General features: G+C 40.4%; 1 protein-coding gene across 1 annotated transcript in view; it reads left to right on the top strand.

The window, feature by feature from the left end:
- RAB31 (RAB31, member RAS oncogene family) overlaps window positions 1-22,969 on the top strand; it is a 155,519-nt gene extending 132,550 nt beyond the window's left edge. Inside the window, exons 6-7 of the mRNA XM_054587354.1 lie at window positions 6,146-6,255; window positions 19,675-22,969. Coding sequence (XP_054443329.1) covers window positions 6,146-6,255; window positions 19,675-19,772 — 208 coding nt within the window. The 3' untranslated portion in view covers window positions 19,773-22,969. The remainder of the gene's footprint in view (window positions 1-6,145; window positions 6,256-19,674) is intronic.
- Window positions 22,970-23,511: the final 542 nt, after the last annotated feature.

Genomic DNA, 23,511 nt, shown 5'->3' with positions numbered 1-23,511 from the left:
AGATGTTGTTTCCTGACCTCCATACCCTGCTGAGAGCCTCTGAGTACTGCGGCCAGCTCAGGCTGTGCATCTGAGACACACGACAGGATGACGTGTGGACCACGCTGAGATATAAGCCGATTAACATCAGAGCCTTGGTCTAGCGGGAGACTCCCTCTTTTATGTCGCTTGTACCCCTTGGCCTCCCTCTCCACCCATTTGGAAGGGTGGGCGAGCCCCTGCCTACAGGGCTTTTTCAGTCGACATTCTCAACACTCCTTACACTTTCTGGTAAGTCTGCATGGTGCCTCCTCTACCTTAATCCTCCTCTTTGCTGAAGGCAACTTGGCATAATTTTGTCATTCATTCAGTTAACAAATACTCAGTGATTCCATACTAGGTGCTACGCACTGTTATTATCCCAGAACATAAAGCAAAAACAATGATCCTGATATCAAGAAGTCCACAGCCTGTTTCTGAGCCATACAGCTTCACAAGGGTGATAGTATTATGCTTGAATGTGCATATGTGTTAAGGGGAGAGGGGGAGGGAGGACTTGCTGGACTGAGCTTTCCAGGAAGCCACTGGAGGGAGATCATCAGTTGAATGGGGAGGGGTAGACAGAGGAAAAAGCAGGTGCATCCAGAAATAGACATGAGCACAGCAAGGTCCCAGAATGGCCACTTGCTTGAAATGGCTGTAGCTTTGAGTGTGAACAGAGGGTATGAGACATGAAGCCTTGCCCTGCTAGGGTGTTGGGTTTTATCCTGAAGCAATCAGAAGACATGGAAGAATTCTATTCACATGAATACTTTATTGATTTGCAATTTTGGAAGATCCCTGTGGTGGGCATGTGGATAGTGGATTGCAAGAGGCTGAATGACCAGTTAGAGAAGCATGTTAGTTTTTGTTGTGGGAAGTCAGCGTAAGTGTTATGCCCAGAAACTGAGTTGACTTTGCCAGACATTTATTTAGCACAGGTTTGCTATGGGAATTAGAATAATTTCATAGCTCAATAGCATACAAGCTAATCTCTATTAATGAGCCAAATAAAAAAATAACATACTCCAAACAATTGACAGATTAATCATACTATTGTTCCAGGCAAAGGGGAGATGAAGGAATAGAGTCCAAGGAGGCACTTAGGAGAGTCAGTGACCAAGTGCCTGATTTCCAGATTTCCAGCTGCCAATGCAAAAGAAAAAGTCTCCTGTTGTCAGAGCCTTTTACTAGGGAATGAAGGTAGCAGTGTTGAGATACCAATGTTGATAGGCAAGCTGATCTCTTTCCCAGAGTTGCTGCCTGGTCACCCCTGGCTTGGATGAGTGCCTCACCAAAATAGGAGTGAATGCCCCACCTCAAACAGTCCTTGCAGACTTTCTGTATTTGTAGTCTAAATGTCCCCTTGGCCATAGTTGCTTCCACATGTTCTTATTGATAAGAAGCAGCAGCTGGCTGTTTATCAACGACCACAGATGTAGAGTGATGACATTCTGGCAGGACTTCATTCTTCTGTCAAACTTTCTTTTTTGTCGTAAACAAGTGGATTAAAAGAACTTCATTTAAGTCATGAATAAGTGAATGTGAAATCATATTAACCCAATACACAATGAGGCAACTGCAGAAATTTGTGTAACAAAGGAAGAGGGAGGCAGGGTTGATAGCGGAGAGGCTGCCAGGGCAAGTAAGCTTCATTGCTTAGCGCAGAGGGGTGCGAGAGGGGAAGCATGATTTCTGGCTTGAGAAATAGAAGGTTTATGGAAACAGTGGCTGACCTGTGGGTGAGAGGCAGTAATCAGGCTGTGACAAGTTACAATTGCGAAGTGCATTTGCTGTTCAAGTAGTGGTGACCAGCTAGCTCAATAGGGAGATAATGTCTAGATCCAGGAGAGCAAGGCAGTATCTCTGCCCCGCTGAGCCTGTTACCACAGGTCATGCACAGGTGAGTCCAGAAAATGCTCTACGGCACAGTGTCCACTGTTGGAGGCAGTCACCCCGCCCTGATCCTGACAGTTTTGCTTTTGATTTTGACCCTCACTCTGGTCTGTTCTGGTCCCTGCAGTTGGTGTCTCCTTAGTAAGGGGACCTCTGCTTGCCCTGTGGACTCCAACTTTCCCACTTCTGCCCTTTGTGTCTCCTCTTGGTTTCAGAGGGAATCTAGCTCCTGCCCCGAACTCCACCCTCCATTCTGACCACTTGGCCCCCAGAAGCAGCCAGTCCCCGCTGCTTTGAATGTGGGTAGGCCCTCAGATAGTCAAGAAAGAAACCTTGGGTAATGCTGACATTTAAGGATCAGACAGAATATGAATGAGGGTGAAGGAACAGCAGTGGGAAAGAGGAGCATGGGTTGGGGAGGGGCAGAGAAGAAATCCAAGTTTATACTCCTGACTAGTTTACAGTAACTATTCTGGGTGACTTCTGTGAGTCCTGGCATTCTATACACAGTTTAGTTTAGAAAGTCTACAAATAGTCTTTTCCATTAAGATTTTTGGTGGCAATGAATTTTATGTTTGAAATACTCCAGAAGAGGGCTTTTTAATGTTCAGTTTGGCATGTTACCCCATATTTTAATTTCTTCCTGGCAGTCTTTGTCACACCACAAATAGAAGGGTGGGTCTCATCTCTGCCCAAATGTGGGACAGATAAAGCATGTTGTGGCCTACTCATCTTCACCAGGGGGTATGGGCACAACCGGCAACCAAGGGAACATCAGGCACCCCTCAGGTGAGAGGTCGTTCCATATACAGTTAAACGCTTCCTTAGCTGCCCTCTCATCAGCCCCACTGTGGGACAAAGAGGAGTGGGAGAGCTTTTGCCAGATTAAGGTGAAAACAAAGTCACTTGCAACACAATCTATGCTGAGTCAACTGGATGGGTTAATTATCTCAGAGAATACAATGCTGGACCTTGAAATGGAGAGTTAAGGAAAGTGTGTCCTCGGACTCGTTCCACATTTAGAAATGTCTTGTTAGATTAATGGCTTGCCCAAGATGACAGAGTGAACTGGAGTTGGAGGCATGGCTGAACCCAAGGCTTCTGGCTCCCATCAGGCCTTGACAACACAACCACCCGCTGCCATCCACACTCCAGAGCAGATACAGAACATATGGGTTCAAAATATCCTCAAGCTGTAATATGCTGGAGCTGGGGGTGGAGGTAGGGGAGGGGCAGATCCCATCCTCCTGAAGAACAGGTTCTTACTTTAAGAGTCTGGAGGGCCAGTGAAAGTCCCTCTAATATGAACCGAGGTTAGATGGACCAACCACTGTAGTCTGCCAAACTATGTTTTCACTACTGTGGTATAATAAGAAATATGTATGTGGTCTTGGTCCCTGGTTCTTGGCGCAGAGCTCCCGAAACCCACGGAACTTCCTGACTTAAAGGTGTGTCTTCTGTTATTCATCGAGAGCCCCATTAGACCAAACCCGAGTTTCTGATGGAGGGGGGCGCCTAGACAGCTTCAGTGTGGGGCTGGTCACCCGAGGAAACAACCACAGGATTAGAGGGTTAGAACTTTCGGCCCCACTCCCCAAACTTTAGGGAAGTGGAGGGGGGCTAGATATTTAATTAATCATGCATAACTATGTAATGAAGCCTCAATAAACACTCGTAAACACAAGGCTTGGAAAGCTTTGGATTGGTGAAGGTGCTGGAAGGGCAGCATGCGCAAAGAAGGCAAGGAAGCTCCACACCCTTGCCACATACCTTGCCCTATGAACCTCTTCCATTTGGCTGGCCCTGAGTTGTATGCTTCATAGGAAAACTGTCATCGCAATTCTAGTGGTATGGGAACCCCAAATTTGTAGTCTGTTGGGCAGAAAACTGAGGGTAACTTGCAGATTCCCAAAACTTGGAGCTGGTGTCTGAAGTAGGGGACAATCTTGTTGGGTCTGAGTCCTTAATTTTGTGGGGCCTGTGCTAATTTAGGGTAGTTAGCGTCAGAATTCAATTAAATTGCAGGAGTTGGAATCAGGAAATTATTGCTGGAACACACTGCAACTACAATATGAAACACCCTTAGAAAGGTGAGAATATACTTCGTTAGAGCCTCTCGCAGACATGTAAAATCGCAACCTGGGAACTCCTTCAGCTGCATTTCAGAAGGGGCCCATTGTACAGACCCAAGTGGCTGGAAAGTTGCATTCACTGGCCTTCTGTAATCAGGACTACATGAGACTATGGCATCCAATGACTTTCATTCATTTTTTACAACAACTATTTATCAAGTGTCTGCCATAGGCCGGACACTGCATTAGGTATTGAAACAGGTAAATTGAAACTTGCTAAGGTATAAACACACAAATGTGGGGCAGATAAAGCATGAGACCTACCCTTCTATTTGTGGTTTGACAAAGACTGCCAGGAAGAAATTAAAATATGGGGTAACATGCCAAACTGAACATTAAAAAGCCCTCCTCTGGAATATTTCAAACATAAAATTCATTGCCACCAAAAACCTTAAGATTAAAAAAAAAAAAAACCTGTAAGAGGCTAGGCTTCTTTGTAAGAAACAATGTAGAGGGCAGATTCAGCAGCATAATTTTTCCCAGTGTTTTTGGTAAGAAGAGTTATGAAGTACCATTCCAGCCGTCATCGCTTAGGAAGTCTCTCTCCTAAGGGGGGTATGAAGTCCTGGGACCACTGTCTTTCTTTAATATGGTAGGCTCTAGTTAGGCCCTTTCGCAGCAAGTACCGGAAACATTCTCCTCTCATATGCTTTGGGGTAGTAAAGAATTTAAATGCCAAGGTAGAATTTTCCCAGTAGCTTTATAAACGAGTTGTAACCATTCATAAGGAATTTGGAGGGATCAGAGGAAAGGAAAGGAGATAGGAAAAAAAACAGTCTCTTCACTCGCCCCTCCCAGTTCTGATTTCTTGTCCTCCTTTTTTCTTTTCCTGTAGCCCTCCCGGTCCAGCATTGTGTTCTCTCTCACCCATAGCATTAGAGAAACCTCCAGATTCTCCTCACAGCCCACTCTTGTCCATTTTGTGCATTGTGTTTTCCTAGAATCTGGAGCTTTCTAGTGGACCTTGTCACAGTTCTTTGTTGGCCACTGGGTGCTTTCCTGCCCATCTCCCATGGTTCCTGCTGGACTCTCTCACACACTGTGATCATTCATTTGTAAATCCACCATTACACTCACGGCAGGGCTGGGTGCAGAATCGACTTTTACCACTCCCCGGGGATGAGGGCGCGCCGCCCCGTGGGCCTTCTGGCTGCTGCATCGCAGTCCTCACCGGCGCGCTCCCTGCCCTGCATGGCCGCACTTCAGGTGACCCTCTCCAGTTCATCTTCTTTGGTTCCATTAATCAAAATGCATTACTTTCTACCCCTCTGCTGCTTACCTACATATTACAGGTGTTAAAATGTTGTGGATTAGAGTGACTGCAGATGTGTTTGCCTTTCTCTCATATGTAGATTTCAGAAGGCAAGAACTGTTTTCTCTAGCACTTACAAGAAGGATTGGCATACAATATCTGCTCAATGACTATTTGTTGAATAAATGGATAAACTTCTGGAGAATAGAAATTGTGACTTTTTAATTTTTGGCTACACCACAGTATCTTTACATGAAAAGTAGATCAATTAATGCCATTTTCTATTGTTTATTTAGAGTTCATGTCCTAAAACCTTTGCAGGAACAGCCATTTAAAGGTCAAAGTCCAAATATGCCATACTGCATCATAGCTATTGTAGCTATTACATGTTTATTTCCAAACTTTCTAATCATGCTACATATTTTCTGTGACTTGTGAAAAATGATATAATGGACTGTTATAGAAACTTGCACACAGAAGCACACACACATTTTGTAAAGTATTTAGTCATTATTATGGGGAAAAATAATTTGAAATCAAACCTACCTCAGAAAGCTGGAATGTATACATAATGATTTTTCCTACTGTCCTGGAATTCTTTACTTCTCTGGGACTGGAACAGTATTTTACATATGAACCTCTTGTCTCCATGGATGCCAGAGACCAGGTTTTCAACTTTAAAAAGTCTCATGCCTACTGATTTTTAATACTTTCTGAGTCATGGAGTTGATATTCTCCAGGAAAATACGGGAGCTATTTCCACATGAGCTTTTTGTTTGGTCTGCTGGGGTTATTTATATTTTACAAATGAGTGTTCATATCTGTCTGGGTTTGACTTCTTTTCCAGGGAAGTTCCCTTGAAGGATGCGAAGGAATATGCTGAATCCATAGGTGCCATCGTGGTTGAAACAAGTGCAAAAAATGCTATTAATATTGAAGAGCTCTTTCAAGGAATCAGTAAGTACCTAGAATGGTGCATTTAGCTTAGTTTACCTTTTCTATGCCTCTGAGAGTTAATGGATGAAATCATAAAGCTCTGAAGTAGAGCTTTTCCTCAGTGTGAATTTGTCTGATGATGTGGATATAAACCTACAAGCATGCACTTGTCAATACTGACCTATATTGTGTCTCCCAATTCTAAATCTTCATACTTCCATTCTTTAATCTAGTAATTCTATGTTTTATGAGTCCAAATGAAGTCACTCTGCTGCAAAATAAAGTTTATTTTAATTAAAAATTCTATAGCATTTTATGTGTGGGTAGAAAAATTTTTGTTTTACCCATCTCAGTTCTTCTTGCTGGACTAATCAAATTGACATGAGACAGATTAACAAGAGAAAATGACCAAATTGATTACCTGTGTACATATGGGGGCTTCATAAGAATATGGGACCCCCGGACAGAATGGGTGTTGAGGCTTATATGCCATCTTGAGCTAAGGAGAAGGGGAGTTGGGTTGTGGTTAGGGAATTCAAAGGTGAGGAAGGCGATCCATATGGGGATGGAAAAGCAAATGTTTGATAAATAAATGTTTGCTGGGCCAGGTTAATGGTGGTACACAGAGAAGAGAAGACGGATCGGTTGGGCCTTGCTACATTCCTCCCTGTCTCACATGCAAGTTTATGTTAAACTATAGTTATCTGTGATGACAACTCCCTTTCTGGAGCAGGTCGTCTATTTAAATTCTTTTAGACAGTGAGGGGAAGGTTAAAGGTTCTTCTTCAGTCTTTCTTTTCTTAAAAATAACCAACTTAAAAAGATCAGTATCTCAACAGACATGTTGTGGGGTGGCAAACTCTGCTTTCCCCCATGTATGTCAAGTGGAGGAGACATAAAATAGACAGTGAGGAGGTATAGAAAACTGAAACCACCCATTAAACTGAATGACTCTAGGCAAACGAAACAAAAGAACCTTTTAGTATTGTCTTTTGTTTGATGAACGCCAACAAAAATAGTGTCTCCATCCCACATGCTCTGAAATTGGGAATTGTGTGGAAAGTCGATTTGTAAATATTCTCTTCATATCTGATCAGCTGATTAATGGAAGGTGATGGCTGCCTTCTTTATCTCCTGTTCTGGGTAATGTTATGCTTCCTTTTCTTTATGTTGGCTCCCCATGAATAACCTTTACCTAAGAGCTCTTTCACAGCCGATGGACCAGATTTCACCTCCACAGCTTCTCTGGTAACAATGTTCTGTTCTGGGTCCTTTCAGACAGCTACCTGCTGGCAACGATCTTGGGAAACTATGTCCTGAGATACCTTCGAAGCATAACTGGGGACTTTGCAAGAGGTATAAGTGTTTTTGTGAGGTGCTGGGACCTCATAAAACTTCTCCTGAGGGTCACCTTAGGAAAAGTTGAACTCCTGAACATTTGGCAGTTGTTCTCAAATATCTTGGCTCCAGACAGTTCCAGAAGGGAATTCCAGAAGGGAAACTGATAGTTTGATCTCTCTGAGGTCATTGTTGGCGGTGCTCTCAAAGTCAGAGGGGCTGTCACTTCCCAGAACAGATTTGATTTCCTTTTAACTGGTTTTGGTTCATTACTTCAGACTCTGAGAACCCACAGCAGGGAATATTTTGTTTGTTTCTTTTGGCTTGATGGAGAATTCAGTGGAGATGAGGAACCCTGACTGGGTTACTTGCACCACAGAAATGCACAAAAGAATGCAGCCCCGCCCTTTTTGTTAACTGGATCTATGCCACCTTTTCTTCCTGCCTCCTTCAGAAGGGTTCATTCTCTTGCTGTCATTTCACACTCTCCACAGAATCGTGTTCTCCAAGATCTTTGACCTGAGTGGTTGAACTCTGGAGTTCTAGGGCTGTAATTTTATGTTGGAAACCCCATGTTCCCAGACTCCTATTCCTTCCTGAAAAATGGGCCATGGGTGCAGTGCTCTGCGGTGAAGAAACTGCTCGGCTGGCCTCCAGTCGCTGCGTAACTCTGGGTGACATCTGAGAGGTTTGCCTTGAACCCATTCCATTACCCTCATATTTCCTGAGGTGAAACTCATTCTTTCCTGGTGGCATTTGGCTTTTCTGGTAGGTTAGGCAAAATATTAAATATTTTGTTTTTATTAATGCTTTTAATTAATTAAGCTAGATAGCTACTGATAACCATGACATTCACACCTTTCCTTTGTGCAGCTCCTTGTATACTCCTGAGCGCTCTCCCCTGCTTTAGCCCCTGGAAGGTAGACAATGCAGATGGCAGTGCGTATACCTGAAATTCAATTTGAGGTTTATGTAAATTGTTATTTAAATACCAAATGAAATAAGGACCTCAAAGAAGAAAACAAACCTTAGCAGCAATAATTGATATCTTAATTTGGAAGCTATTTCTTTATGTGGTTCAGCCAATATAAATGCCTTCGTGCATATGAGGTTTTATCACTTGAAGGGATGGGGGTTTTGACTAAGGAATTCCTGAGGTCCTACTGGCCTAGTCATTTAAGAAAAAACAACTGTTTTACTAAAAGTACTGGTGAATTATGGCTTCAAGTACCTAATTCCTGTAGAAGCTATAGAAGAGTCATATCACCTCGTCTCCCATGTCCCAAATAAACAACTGTTTGTTTCATCATACTTGCATTGTAAGTGTCTTTGCAAAGAAGTCTGTAAATACACAGCCCGAGGCAAGATCTCTCTCCCTATACAGGGTGCAGAATAAATAATGCCCCTTTTTCATTACAAGATCTTTTATTACAAAATCATAAGTGTATAATTCTGTAACATGACAATATCACACTCAGGTGCATCATATGACATTTTAGGTGAAATGTGAAAAGTAAAACTATAAATTATTACACCCATATTATTACCCTATCAACCACGCTCAAGCAGGCCCTCCTCCTGCCGGACCCTGTGTATCCTGCGAGTGCTGGTGCCCTCCCAGCCTCTTTACTCCTTCAGGGAATTTCCTCTGAATCAGGTGTTGTAGCCTAACTACGGGCTAATTTAAAACACAGTACCAAGTACACGTAAATATATAGCAACAAACATTTCATTTATTTTCCTTTTCCCTGTTTCTACGTGTATAACATATGCTTTTCCCTGAGCTCAAAATGGAACGAGTGATTGCTGACACCTATGCTCCCCAAAGCAATGTTTCAGAGATAAACATGCCTGGGAGAAAAGATGCAATAAGAAAGCAAGCATGAGCAGTAAGAATAAAAGCCCTTTTGTAAAGGGGTGCTTAAACAAAATTAATTCATATTTACTGGAATAAAGACACAAATGTTTCCCTTTTACATTTCTAGAGTGTTCCTAAACCAGAAATAAATCAACTGTGTTTTCTGAACATGAGTTAATGTATTTTTCTAATGGGAAATTGTTTACCAAAATACAATCTATTTTCAAAGACTGAAGCTACCCTGGAAAGGATGTAGGTGCTGCCCTGCTTCAGGTGGTCTGTGCACAGCCCACACATGTAGTGTACTGGAATTGACATTCCTCCAGGCACCCTTTTCTAAATCACATTTTTGGACCCACTTGACCCCATTGCCTGGTGGTAATTCTCTTCCATGCATTTGCACCCAGTGTTGTTCATTTTTCTTTCTTGGGTTCCTATACTTTTGAAGATTAAAGGTTTCCTCTTTGAGCTAAAATATAAGAAGAATTCTTGACCAACAAAATTATTGTACATTTGAGTTTTTAAATTGGTGTAGGAAAACACAAAGAATATTCTGCTGCTTTTTACTTACTAAAGTGTGGAAAGTCAAAAGCAAAGATCCTGATGGTCTTCCTTATGAAACTGCTCTCTCTGCCTGTCTCTGTAATTGTCATTTGAAAGGCAGGTACAGAGCCTAATGCCAGCCTTTGCTTCTCGGCAGGCTTTGCCTTCACTCCCTTTGTCGTACAGTGGCTCTTTTGGCCCTGCATGTGACGCCCACCCCCGTCCCTGAAAACCCTAATTCCTTCAACGTCCAGTTCAAGTCTTCTCCCTTCATGAAGTCATCTGCCCCAACTCTCACCCGTGGTTCCTGCCTTTAATTTGAGGTTAAAATTATGATCTGCTACATCATTCTGACACTGGAATATATTCTTTCTTTTAATTATTCTCCAAGTGTTTCAGACATACATCTCTTCTTCTGGTAAGACTGTAAGTTCTCTGGGAGCAGATCTTATTCCATCATATTCCCCATAAACCTGACACTAGTAAATAGAATAGTGCCAAATTCAGCGTTTTGAATTTGAACCTTCAACTTCATCTCATGATGTTGTCAGAGATACTGTTTCAGTGGGTTCACTGGATGAGATGAAATGGAGTCACTTTTCTATGGGGACTTACATTTGCACAATACCACCTGATTAGAAAGGGCTTAGTATCCATTCGTTTGTTCAACAAATATATCCTGTGCTCTTTTATGGGTTAGGTTCCATGCAAGACACCGGGGACGTCATGGTGAACAAAACAAACTGACAGTCGAGTGGGGAGACAGGCTGTGGGCGCAAGGTCAAATAGGTATATAATTACACGCTATAATAAATTCTACAAAGCAAAAGAATAAGGACTGGGGAGATAGTGACAAGTGGGGACTTTAGATTGAGTGGGGAGATCTCCCTGGGAAAATGATTTTACGTCGGACCTGAAAAATGAGAAGGGACAGCTGGGCAAAGAGCTCAGGGAGGGCTGCCAGGCTGAATGAATACCGTGCTGGAGGCAGGAAGTGGTGTGGTGCATTTAAGGAAGAGAAAGGAAGCAGGTAGGCTGCAGCATGTGCGTTCAGGGGCAGCCTTGGGAGATCAGCTTAGGGACTGAGGCAGGTCCTCTCACAGCCTTGAAAGGGGAAGGAGAGGGTGATATCCTGAATGCTACTGGAAGCTCCTCCAGTGTTTTAAGCATGAATAGTACCCAATCTACACTGACAAAAAGGTCGCAGTCGGAGAGTATAGTGGGAGGAGGAAAGCTTGGAAAAGGCTCACCCAGTTAGGATGCTGTTGTAGTTATCTAGCAGAGGGGTGGCTTGGACTAGGGTAGAAAGAAGTCAACATGAATTTCAGAAATTTAGGAAATAAAATCAATAATACTGGTTGTTGGGTTAGAAATGGGGAACAAGGAAGAGAATGATACTGAGATGCATTCCCAGGGTTCCCTTTTGTGGAGTATCATGGAATAAGGAAGATTGGCACAGGAGCAAGTTCTCCTGGGGCTGGACTGGTTGTGAGCCCGGCAGACTGGATTCTGGAGTGTAAGGAACCCAAGTTTAATTATTCAACTCAAATACATTTTTAAAAACTCTCCCTGAGGGCTGAAAGAGGTGGGGCTGCAGGCTCACTAAAAAAATGTCTGGAGTAGGGTGGGACCTTGGCCAAGCAGCTGTGCTTTGCTCCAGTGAGGTTGAATGCCGACTGTAGGGAAGAGAAAGCCAGGCTTCCTCCTAAAAGTCACACCTGGCAACATTGTCGACATCAAACTAGGTTTGTTGTTTGTTATTATCCGTTTAAGAACAAGATGATAAATGTTTGTTTATTAAAGTGAATATAATTAGAGGTATAAACATGGATTTGGAAAAATTAGAAGAGGATGTTAATATGAAGGAGACGCAGTACAGACTCATAGGCACTACTCATATCGTGCTCTGTAATCCCTTGTTGCACAGAGTGTTAGCTATTTTACATCCACTGGATTTTCGAAATTCTCTTAAGTCGTTACTTTTGGTCTGGAGCAGGTTAAAGAAATTTAAAAACAAAACAAAGCACCTCCTAATTTTATGTACCATAAAGCAAGCTCTTATTCTGTACTGTTGTTGCTTAAATATATATTAGCTCATTAATGAACCATTTATCCTATGAAATTGGCACTGTTATCATCCCTAGTTTCCTATGAGGAGACTGGAGCATGGAGAAGTTTCTAACTTGCTCTAGGTCACCTCGCTAATAGGTGAGAGGGCCCGTATTAGAAGGAAGGCAGCCGGGCTCCAGAGCCCATGCTTTCAACTTCTAGTCGATATCACTTCTCATTGCAAACAGTGGTTTAAATGGGGACATTATTCATCATGGTGAAAAACAGGAAGTGACTCAACTGTCCAAAAGTTGGGAAATAGTTTTTTAAAACTCCTGGTACACTAATATAAAATACAATTAGTTTGTAAACTAGTGATTAAAATGATGATGCAAATATGTATTTACTGACATAAAAAGATAAATTGTTGAGTGTGAAACAAAAGTTATAGAGTAGGTTGTATTATATCCTGATTTCATAAATTGTGAGCCAAATAATATATAATAGTGAATAATATATTCTTCTGGGTAAAGATTGGCAAGATATATGCACATTAGAATGTTAACAACAGTTGCCTCATGGTGATGAGATTATAGGGAACTTTAAAAAAGGGCTTTCTTTTGGAAAATTTTAAACATATACACCATAAACCGAGTAATACAGTGAACCATCATGTACTCATAACCAAGCTGCTTTCATCTCTACCTCACACCCACCCCCCTCCTGTATTATTTTGAAGGGAATTACAGAATTTCATCTGTAAATATTTTCAGTATTTCTTTACATAACAATTACATTTTCACATTAGTAATCATAGTGCTATAATCATACTAATACCATCAAATATTCAGTGTTCAGATTTTAATTATCTCATAGTTGTAATAAATGATTTGGTTTGTTTGCATTTTACATTGAAACCCAGTTGTTTGAATCAAGATGCAAATAAGTTCCATACCGACTGATTTTTACCTGATATGTCTTCATTTCCCTCATACAATTTCTTTATAAGAAATTAGATCAATTATCTTACAGAATTTAACATATGTATTTTGCTAAATTCCTTTTTATTGCTGAGTGGTATTCTGTTGCATGTGTAAACCATGATTTGTTAATCCATTTCTCTAACATTTGGGTCACTTTTCAGTTTTTGGCAATTACAAGTAAGAGTGCTATAAGCATTCACGTACAAGTCTTGTATGGGTAAATACTTATAACTGGAATGGCTGGCTTATCTGCTAGGTAATGTTTAAATTTTCAAGAAACTGCCAGACTGTTTTCCAAAGTGATTTTAGCATTTTATATTCCCATCCCAAATGTAGGAGAGCTCCAATTGTTCCACATCCTTGCCAACACTTGGTATGGTCAGCGGGTAAAATTGTAACCATTCTAATAGGAGTATAGTGGTATACTTACGGTTTTAATGTTCATTTTCCTAATGACTAGTAATGTTCAGTGCCTTTTCATTTGCTTATTTGCAATCATTATGTCTTCTTTGGTAAAGTGTCTCTTCAAATTTAGCCTATTTTGTATTGAGTTGTTTGTTTTCTTATTGTTGAGTTCTAAAGGCTATTTATGTATTTTGGATATATGTTCTTTATTAGGTATTTCTATTTCAGATGTTTTTCCCAGACTGTGGCTTGTCTTAAATTTCTTGACAATGTCTTTGGAAGAGCAAAAGTTTTCAATTTGATGAAGTCTAGTTTGTTAGATTTTTCCTCATGGCTTGTATTTTTTGTGTCTTATAATTTTTAAATATTAAATTAAAACATGGAAGAGAGCCCTGGCTAGGTTACTCAGTTGGTTGGAGTGTCTTCCCTGTACGTCAAACGTTTGCGGGTTCAATTTCCAGTCAGGGCACATAACTAGGTTGTGGGTTCAATCGCAGTCAGGACACATGCGGGAGGCAACCAGTTGACAGTCCGTTCTCACATCAATGTTTGTCTCTCCCTCTCTCTAAAATCAATGAACATATCCTTGAGTGAAGATTTTTAAATGAATACAGGGATATATCCATAAAGTAGAATATTATTCAGTGATAAAAAACAAATGAGATCGCAGGCCACAAAAAGACATGAAAGGTTTAAATGCATGTTACAAAGTGAAAGAAAATAAACTGAAAAAGCTACATACTGTATGATTCCTTCTATATGACATCCTGGGAAAGGCAAAACTGTGGAAACTGTAAGACGAGTGGTTGCCAGGGGCTTGGAGGAATGGAGGGATTAATAGGTGGAGAATAGAAGGTTTTTAGGGCAGTGAAACTATTTTCTGTATTATTGTAATGGTGGATACATGTCATTATATATTTATTAAAATCCATAGGCTGTATAGCACTAAGAATGAACCCTAAACTGTGGGCTTTAATGAATAATAATGATCAAAAATGAGCCCTCAGTTATAATAAATGTTCCATACTAATGCAAGATATTAAAAATAGGGAAATTAGAATGAGAGGGATGAGGGGAAACTCTCTGTACTTTATGTTCATTTTTTTTCCTGTAAACCTATAACTACTCCAAAAAAATGGTTTATTTATTTGAAAAAAATATCTGCAGAGAGAAGATGCCTTTGAATGGTAAGGCAACCTAATGATTTCCGAGTCACTCAAGCCCTCCATGTTTAAGACATTTGATCTTTTGTACTCAGAGCCAGTGGTGACCTTCCCCTCGCTTCCTTCTCTGTTGGTGTGTCACCTTCCTTCAGCTCCCTAGACTTTTAACTTTTTTGAAAAAAGCTCCTCTCTTCACCTTCCCACATCCAATCAGTTGTCACATCTGCCAGGTGTCTTGCTACAGTTCCCTTTCTGTCTTTGTTTTCTAGTTCCCTCAGCTGCCCCTAAATGAAGGCTCTCATTATCCCTGACCTGGACTTTTTGTAGGCATTCTGACTAAATTCACTTCCTGTCTCTTAAGCCATTCTTGTTCTATGTAGAATGTTAGACTCTGCGCTTTAATATTCAAGGTCATCTCATAATTCCAATGTGGTTGCATTTACTGCAGCAAGAAAACTGTTACAGAGAGTGACCCCAAGTGTCATGTGTGCCTTCTGAGCCCCTATTCTGTATTCTTAGGGCAGTGTTCCGTGATTGTGAGCCACTGCAGTATTCTGTAGAGACCCCCTTCTCTAAATGTTGAGGCTTGAGGGTCATTATCAAGAGTAAATACTGCCAAGTCATAATAAACTTGGTCAATTTACTAATCTGAATGATTCAGAAAATCAGGATCAGGACATGGAAGTTACACAGCAACTACCAGCACCATTAAGTCTCAACAAAAGAGAGCTGAGCCAAGTACATACTGGAACTGGAATGAAAAGAGAGAAGAAATGGGAAGGGAGGACTTGTGGCTCTCGTAGGAATCAGCCAGTCCACCACACAAGGAAAGAGGACAGCTGCAGCTAAGCGTGCTGTTTTATTTTCATTGTGTGTAAAAGCATTACAGCCTCTAGTCTAGAGCCATGATAAAATTTATAGGCTTTGACTTTGTTTTTTGACATACTGCATTCCCGAGGAATCATTTTTAAAACCTGCTTTTTCTCCAGGCTGTCAACTTTCAGGAAAACTGAACTTCAAAAGAGACTTTAACTCTTCCTAAACAGAACCCTACACAATCCAAACCTAATTAAAATAAACACCCTGGCCTAGGATTTATACTTGAGGATGACTTGTTATGAAGGTTGTATACTCAGAGTACAGTCTGTAAAAGCAGAAACATGCAGATGATGCTTGGAGCCTTTTCAGATGTTTATGTGTATATTTTTGTCCTATTCTGTGCCTCGTGTAATTAACACTAATTCAACAGTGTTCCAAGGTGATCACCTTGGTACAAAACGCTGTTGTCGTTTTCTAGAACTATTCTTTTGTCCAAGTACATTTAACCTTTCAGTAATTTCCAAATAACTCAGACCATAAGATCCTGAGCTCTTATGTTTTCACAGTGCTGTTTGCTTCCTTCTCTTTTTAAAGTGCTTGCCTCATTGTTATGACATGGCTTTCCTCTCTTTCTTCCTTAAAGTGGAAGCACTTCCTTTCTTCTCAGTGAAGTTGGCATATGTGGGATGCCTCCCATGTTGAGTGTTCTGTAGAAGGAGCAGGGTGGGTCTCAATCCTAGTGACTGAACCCTGAGTGTCGACCACAGGGAGCCACTAGGCAGGAGTTTGTTCCCATGCAGACACCACTTGAGCTGTGCCCAGAGCCATGACTCTGTCCATGGTCAGTTTGTTCCATATTAGTAATAGCCATCAATCTATATTGTGTAGTAGTTGTCAAGTTACTTTCTCCTATTCTGTCTTATAGGTGATGCAAGGAAGTCTTGGAGATACTAAGTAACTTGACTGAGTTTGCTCAATTGGAACATTGATTCTCAGATTTAAAAACTCTTCCTACCAGATGAGCAAAATGAAGTCTGAGAAAACTGCAGTAATTCTGTTTTTGAGGAACATTTTGTTTTAGTAAGCAAGATTTCAGATATTCTGAAGATAAGCAGAACTTGCTGCCTCTAAGTAGCTAGGTTCAACAACTGATTCAAAAACACTGTTTAAAGTTTAAAATGAATAAGAAGGGAGTCTCCTTGAGGTGTGACTCAGGTCTTAACTTAATCTTGCATCCCAAACATTGCCTTACTTATTGTCTACTCGGGAGAGAAATGAGAGGCAGGAAACAGAAAGAAAGAATGGGGGGAAGCAAGGAGGTGTGCCGACAGGCCACCCTAACATTCTCATTTTGTGTGTGTTCCTTGTTTTCAGATTTTCATTCTACTCTTGTGACTTTAATGAATATCTTATAAATAAAATTTTAAAATATTTGGGATACTTTTCATAGGACAAAACTTATGACACAAGACATGTAGAATAAGCCATGTCTAGGAGGACTAAAAGCTCAATGCTGTTTTATTAACTTTAGAGTTAACAACATAAGAATAGCATGAAGTTAATGTTAGTATAGATGTTGATTTTGATATTCCCAAAAATACTGATCAGTAAACAATACTTATCTTAGTTAAATAGGGCAGTAGCTTGCACCAATCAGAATTATAATTTTGTCTAAAAATATTTCAGATGCAAAAGCAAAAGTCCCTATTGCAGTACCTAACACACTCAGGAGGCACCTGAAGTATTATTGATTTAAATAACTTATGTAATGATATATCTTGACACTACCATCCCTCCAAAACACCTCTTTTACAAGGAGTAAGTAACACCTGACTCACAAGATACGACCTAAATAAATCAGAGTATTGGGGGTCATTGGGCACTTTCCCCTGTATTTATCACTTAAGATTGACAAAGTAGAAAAAGAATTTTGTTTACTTCCTTTTAATTATGACAAATTAAAGAGCACAGCATATCCAGAAAAGGAAAATACATACTTAACATTCTTGAGAGCTTGTTTGGAGGTTCTAGCAGGGAAGTGCAGCTACTCCTATACCCTTGGCCAAAGACCAGTCCTCTCCTCTAGTAGGGAAGGTTGTCTCTTCAGCAGCTTTGGGAGGGATGCACATGGATCGGTGAGGGAGGGAGGGGACACCTGCCTAGCGAGCCAGATCAGCCGAATCAACCCTGGAGGTCCATGGGGTGACAGATGTCGCAGCCAGATCGCTCTCACATCCCATACTTAACATTCTTATTTGCTTCTGGATTAGGAGTGAACTTTTTTGAGAATGGCCTGCAAAAACTTTTTTTTGGTAAATCAATCAATTAATTAATTTTTAGAGATGGGGAAAGGAGGGAGAAAGAGAGGGAGAGAAACATGGATGTGTGAGAGAAACATCAATTGGTTACTTCTTACCCTCCCCCAACCTGGGACCAGGCCTGCCATCCAGGCATGTGCCCTGACCAGGAATCAGACTGGCAAACTTTCACTTTTCAGGATGACACTCAACCAGCTGAGCCACACCAGTCAGGGCTGCAAAAGCTTTATGTAGCTTTGTTGGCAATATAATGGCAGAAGCAGTAGCTGCAGAAATTATTACAACTCTTCTATCTGCTCCATAATCAGATAAAGAGTAATTAATTTTGAATTTTGGATAATTGCCAAGGATCTTAATTTTTATACTTGAGCTTCGATGAATCGCCACACCACCCACCCTATCTACACAATGCATTAATACCTTTGAAACTAACTATTTCTGCTTCTTGTGGAAATGCAATTCTACCAGGGCTTTGAACTATCTTTATGTCCCCGAGATAACATCCAGTTGTATTGAAAGACTTTGTCTTTGAAACTAATGTCCCTTCCATTTCTAATTGCTGACTACTTAGTAAACTAATACGCTAATTAGCTTATTTTAAAAATCCTTACTTTGGAGATAGCTTTCATGACTTTTTCATGGGGGGAGATAAAAGTAGCATAGGGAATAATGAGGTAGAGTGGGAAGAACACAGGCTTTGGATCCATCAGAAAAATCAAGATGTAGGTTACAAAGAATCACCTGTGCCATTAAGTATTGATGTGGCCTTTAACATGTAATCTAAGTTTTCTGAGGCATAGTACAATGGTGATGATAATAACCATTTCACCAACTTCACAGGGTTCAGTGAGGATGGTGCCTCTGAAAATCTTTGGAACCTATTCTGAATAAATATTTGTGATTTCCAGATTCCATTGCCTTTTCTAAGGACATCTTTTTTGAAATAAAATTCACCTATCTGATTACAGACAACAATCCTATATTATAAATTTCACAGTTGCTAAGAAACTATATCGTAATTGTTCCCATGACAAAAAAGAAATGATAATTATGTGATATCACAGAGGCATTAGCTAATGCTATGGTAATAATTGTATTTCAACATATAAATTATCAAATCAACTTACACAATGTTATATGTCAACCATATCTCAATAACAATATATTTTTAAAAACTCACCTACTGTACATTTCACCCATTTAAAGTGTATGATTTAATGATTTTTAGCGTAGTCACAGATACGTACACCCATCAGCAGTCAGGTTTAGAATATCTTTATTATCTAAAAACAAAGTCTCCACATCTTGTAGTTATCACCTCCTTATCCTCCTCCATTACCTTTTTAATTTTACTTTGTGTTTATTTATAAAGACTGCAGGATAATTTTTAAATTGCATTAAATAAAAATAAGGTTACTTGTGGATGATAAGATTACTTTGGACTTTTTTAGTTAATGCTCGAAGTGCATTGGCAGGATGAGGAATAGCAAGCTAAGGGTTAATAAATGACATTATGAGGAAGATTACAATTCCCAGTCCAGTTCTATTTTAAGAAACAGAAATGATGAGTATTCCCTGTTATTGTTGAAATCTTGGTGCCTGGAGCAGTTCTGTCCAGTGGGATGGATCTGTGGTAAGGCGAGGAGGATCAATGGGCTGATGTTTGTGCTGAGAAGATGGGTGGGAAATTTCCCATTTACCCAGAAGCGAGAGATTCCAAGTCTAAGGAAATTCGTATTACCAGGAAGCTGATTTTACTTTTCCTGAATATTCTAAACACGAGTTTGACTTCATCCAGCAGAGTGAAGACATAAGGGAGGGAGGGAAGGAGATGGGGGAGAGAGCTACACCTGAAGCCCCTCTACTTTCCAGAAAACAGGAACATTAAGTGAAGCATGGTCACAATCTGTGTGTGGTGTCAACAAGGGAAAAGGAACTCAATCTTGACCTACCTTTTGTTCCAGGTCGCCAAATCCCACCCTTGGACCCCCATGAGAATGGAAATAATGGAGCAATCAAACTTGGAAAGCCCACCATGTCATCCAACCGGCGGTGCTGCTGACCGGGGCCCACGGCCCACTGTACTTGAAGAAGCCAGAGCCACCTCCCTGTGCACTGCTGAGGGACCCCACTTCTCGGTGGCCTGGCACCTCACTTAGAGAGAAGTAAGCACGCTGGCTTGGCATCCTGGAAGACCTGCAGGGAACAGGGCAGGAAATGTCCCTGGAAAAGGATTTGAGAAAATTCTGGAAAAATTCTCCACCTAGTCTTTCTTGCTTGAAATCCCACATGGAAGAGAATGGATGTTAGATAAGACATATAATTGATTTTTGTTAAAAACCTTAAAATATTCTCAATGTGTACAAAAATCTTACTGATTTATTACGTGTGTGAGATTCTAAAAGTGGTGTTCCACTCTGATGTCCTGTGTTCCCTGGCCAGACTCAAGTAACTTCTTCAGTGCCATTGCCTTTGTTACCTAACCAGCCTTCACCCGTAGGTTAACTTATTTAATTTACCATTCAGTGGAGTATAATTGAATGATCACTCAAGCTGTAGACTTGAGCTGTTACAAAAGTGGAGAAAGATATATTAGAAACTGTTGTTTACATCTGTGACTTTTACTTGATGAATAATTTTTCTAAGTTTTAGTCACATATAAACAAACAAATCAAATCTGAGTAAAATTATTGCATGTAATTTTGGGATTGGGAGGCCTGGTTTGGAAGAGTCATTTAAGTAGTTACTGTGTAAGCAGTGACAGATTGAGGATGTAAATACTGCTCCAGAGACCGCTTGGTGTACATCACCTCTATGACAATGAATTCCTGCTCTCTTAGAGAGGTTTAATTCACAGAGTATTATTTTACTAATGGAATATGTCAGTGTCATATCTTGGGGTGACAATTAACTGCAGGACATTGGAGTCTATAAAATAAGGCAGACTTCTCATAATACCAATTAATACAGGAAAGCCAGCCAAGGGAAGTACCAGCATCTTAAGATTGTAGGCCCCAATTGCAAAATTGGAGAAAGCATTTTAGAAGATGCCAAGCTTGAGGAGGTAGATATTAGGGCTTAAGAAGGGTCCAACACTGGAATGTGAATTAACTGAGAATAGGCTTTGATATAAACCTTCCTTTTCAGATTCCTTATCTGCTCAATTAACTAGAGCTGTCTGAGTCGAAAGGCAGAAAAGAGAGAAAAGGCATGAAAAAGAAGAAAAGCTATTTCCATTCCAAATTCAAATTCTGTTACCATTATAACTTTTGTAAAAACCTGGGATCAAGAAGCAGTTGGTTTCCTATTAGGGCTTATACTGGGAGGTGGTTGTTAAAAGATACTCAGATCAGGGCCTTTTGTGGGAGCTGAGAAACTAAAAACAATAGCCTCAGAAATAGTTAACCATGCAGCAGGGTCCAGCCTGTATACCTTCTTTGACGTGAATGTTCAAGGGCCAGCAAACATTTATTGAGAACCTGCAGTATAAAAGACAGGAGAGGTCATGAGTTGATTAAAGACCTGGAACTTTGAGTAATTCAGTGTGAGCTGCTGCTTCACAGACCTGTCATGTCTGTGTCTTCTGTGCTCTGACACATAGAGACACTGAGTGCCACCATTGACAAAGAGGAGGAGTTTGAGAGACCAGGGCCAAGTTTACACTTCCCTATGTGGATGATAATCAAGACAACAGGTAGAAATCACAGATTAAGAATTTTTCTTTAACCCAAGAATATGCTATTTGATGTTCTTCACTCAACTTTTAACAGTAGTTTAACAATCTTAGAATGTGAAGGCTGGAAACACTTACTTTTTGATTCAAAAGTGCCTCTTAGCTCTCCTAGTCAGGTACCTCAAAAAATGTTAGCAAGTGGCATTTGAATGAGTTGGCAGGGCCTTTGCAGGGTTTTTAAGGTTTTTCTCCGCATTATCAATGTTACTGGTTAACATGATTCTGCTTGCAGGCCAAGCAATTATCATGCCTGTTTGCAAAGTTAAAAAATTTGGAATGAAAATCGAAATGACCTCCTTTCAAGTTGCATGCAGGCCTATTTTGGGACCTTCTCTCATTCACTTGTACCTGACAACCTGGCTTTATCTATAGACAGCCTCAGGTTGCCTAGCTAAGGCGGTACGCGTCTCAGTGGAGTTGTGTGGCTTTGGACTGGGTCTGTAGTGGTTGTGTTTTGCATAAAATGGCTGGGCTCATCCTCATGTAGCAGGCTACCCACGAACGGGGTCAGTTTTATTTTAGAGGCACATGAGGGTGTGAAACCACTCCTTCACTTCTTTACTGCTTTAACTATTCAAGCCAGTCATGTGACAATGTACATATATAATCACTACTTGGAGCAATTGGTGAAGAAAGTAGTGGCACTTGGCACAGAGCCTTCACATAAACGTGGTGTCATCTCTAAAGATAGATGCTCAAGCTTTGTCCAGGCTTTCTTTTCTTCTTTAATTCTGCCTTATGATTACTTTCTGGCTGTTTAATAATTGAACTATAATCAAGTAATATTACGTAAAGGCCTGGAAATTACTGTTGCTCCAAAATGACAAGTAGTTTCATGTGATGTAACGTTCTTCACATAAGTTCCCAAAATGTGCTCCTTTTTCTCTGTTTTTTTTCCCTTTCATGTGTGGTATAATGTGTATATGTGTAAATATGATTTCATATTTGTTATGCCAACATATAATCCATTTCGCTGGCTGAGTTTGGCTCACGATTGTGTGTTATATAAGGTAGGCATGGGTTCTCGTTGGGGTTATTTCCCAGTGGAAAACAGTGGAGTCATACTAGTATTTTATGTAGGTATGTAATTGACTTGCCATTTCATGGTTGAAAATGGTACACCAGGATGCTGAATATGACGTTACCTTGAGGACTGTAGAAGGTTGAAGACTTAAAACTAACCCTTAGGCAACAAAAGGGCTGTGCCCCAAAAAGAACTAAATACATTTTTTGAGGAATATGGCATGTAATGACTGCATTGAGCTAGCTTATAAATGAAAGGGTTCTGAGCTGTATTTAGACTTGTTAAGTATCTTAGTTTATTCTTTTAACCATTGTTGTTGAGACCAGGCCCAGTGATCCAATGTCAGTGCTCTGTTGTGTCAACCCCTCCCTTTTCTCGTGTTTTTATAAAGGGCTTCTGTCTGGGCTGGACCCAGTTCTCACATATAGAAGACATTGCTGTAGACAATTAGGACATTTCCACCTTGTATTCATTCTATAGTAAAGCATTGCCCTCAACATTGCTCAATTATATCTGTTATTTCTGGTTTAATAACATTGATTCATACTAATAAATAATTTTAAGTTTTACCAAGTTTGTCTTTTTCTTATTATAATGTTTAGTAGAATAATTTTTAAAAATTACAGTCACCTCAGAATAAAGAATAGTTATTCCCCAGAGAAACTTGTCTATCTGTAAAAATTAAGATATTTATAAAGATATTCACTGGCACTGTGCAGTAATAAAACATCTTCCTCTAAGGAAATAGATAAATAAAAGGTGACACAGCCACATGATGAAAACGATAGGGTAATTAAAACTAATGCAAGATCTATCATGCATCAGTATGCATCTTCAAAGAGAAAGTGGAGCACCACGCTGCACACCCCCAAGGGGGCCACCCATCGAGATCTGTGTGAATGGAGCTCTCAGCGGCTGTGTTGGGCACAGCCTGAGCAACAGAGCTGTGGCTGAGTAAGTAAAGCAAGTTGAAGTACTAAAGTATATAAACTTACACAAAACAATAATGTATGTTGTTTTCAGCTTCATAATAGTGCTTACCTT

The sequence above is a fragment of the Pteronotus mesoamericanus genome, unplaced genomic scaffold (assembly GCF_021234165.1).
Source record: "Pteronotus mesoamericanus isolate MK-2021 breed Mesoamerican mustached bat unplaced genomic scaffold, CSHL_Meso_final scaffold_118, whole genome shotgun sequence".
Taxonomy (NCBI): domain Eukaryota; kingdom Metazoa; phylum Chordata; class Mammalia; order Chiroptera; family Mormoopidae; genus Pteronotus; species Pteronotus mesoamericanus.
Note: the sequence above shows the minus strand (reverse complement) of the source record. Positions and strands in the feature narration are given on the sequence as shown.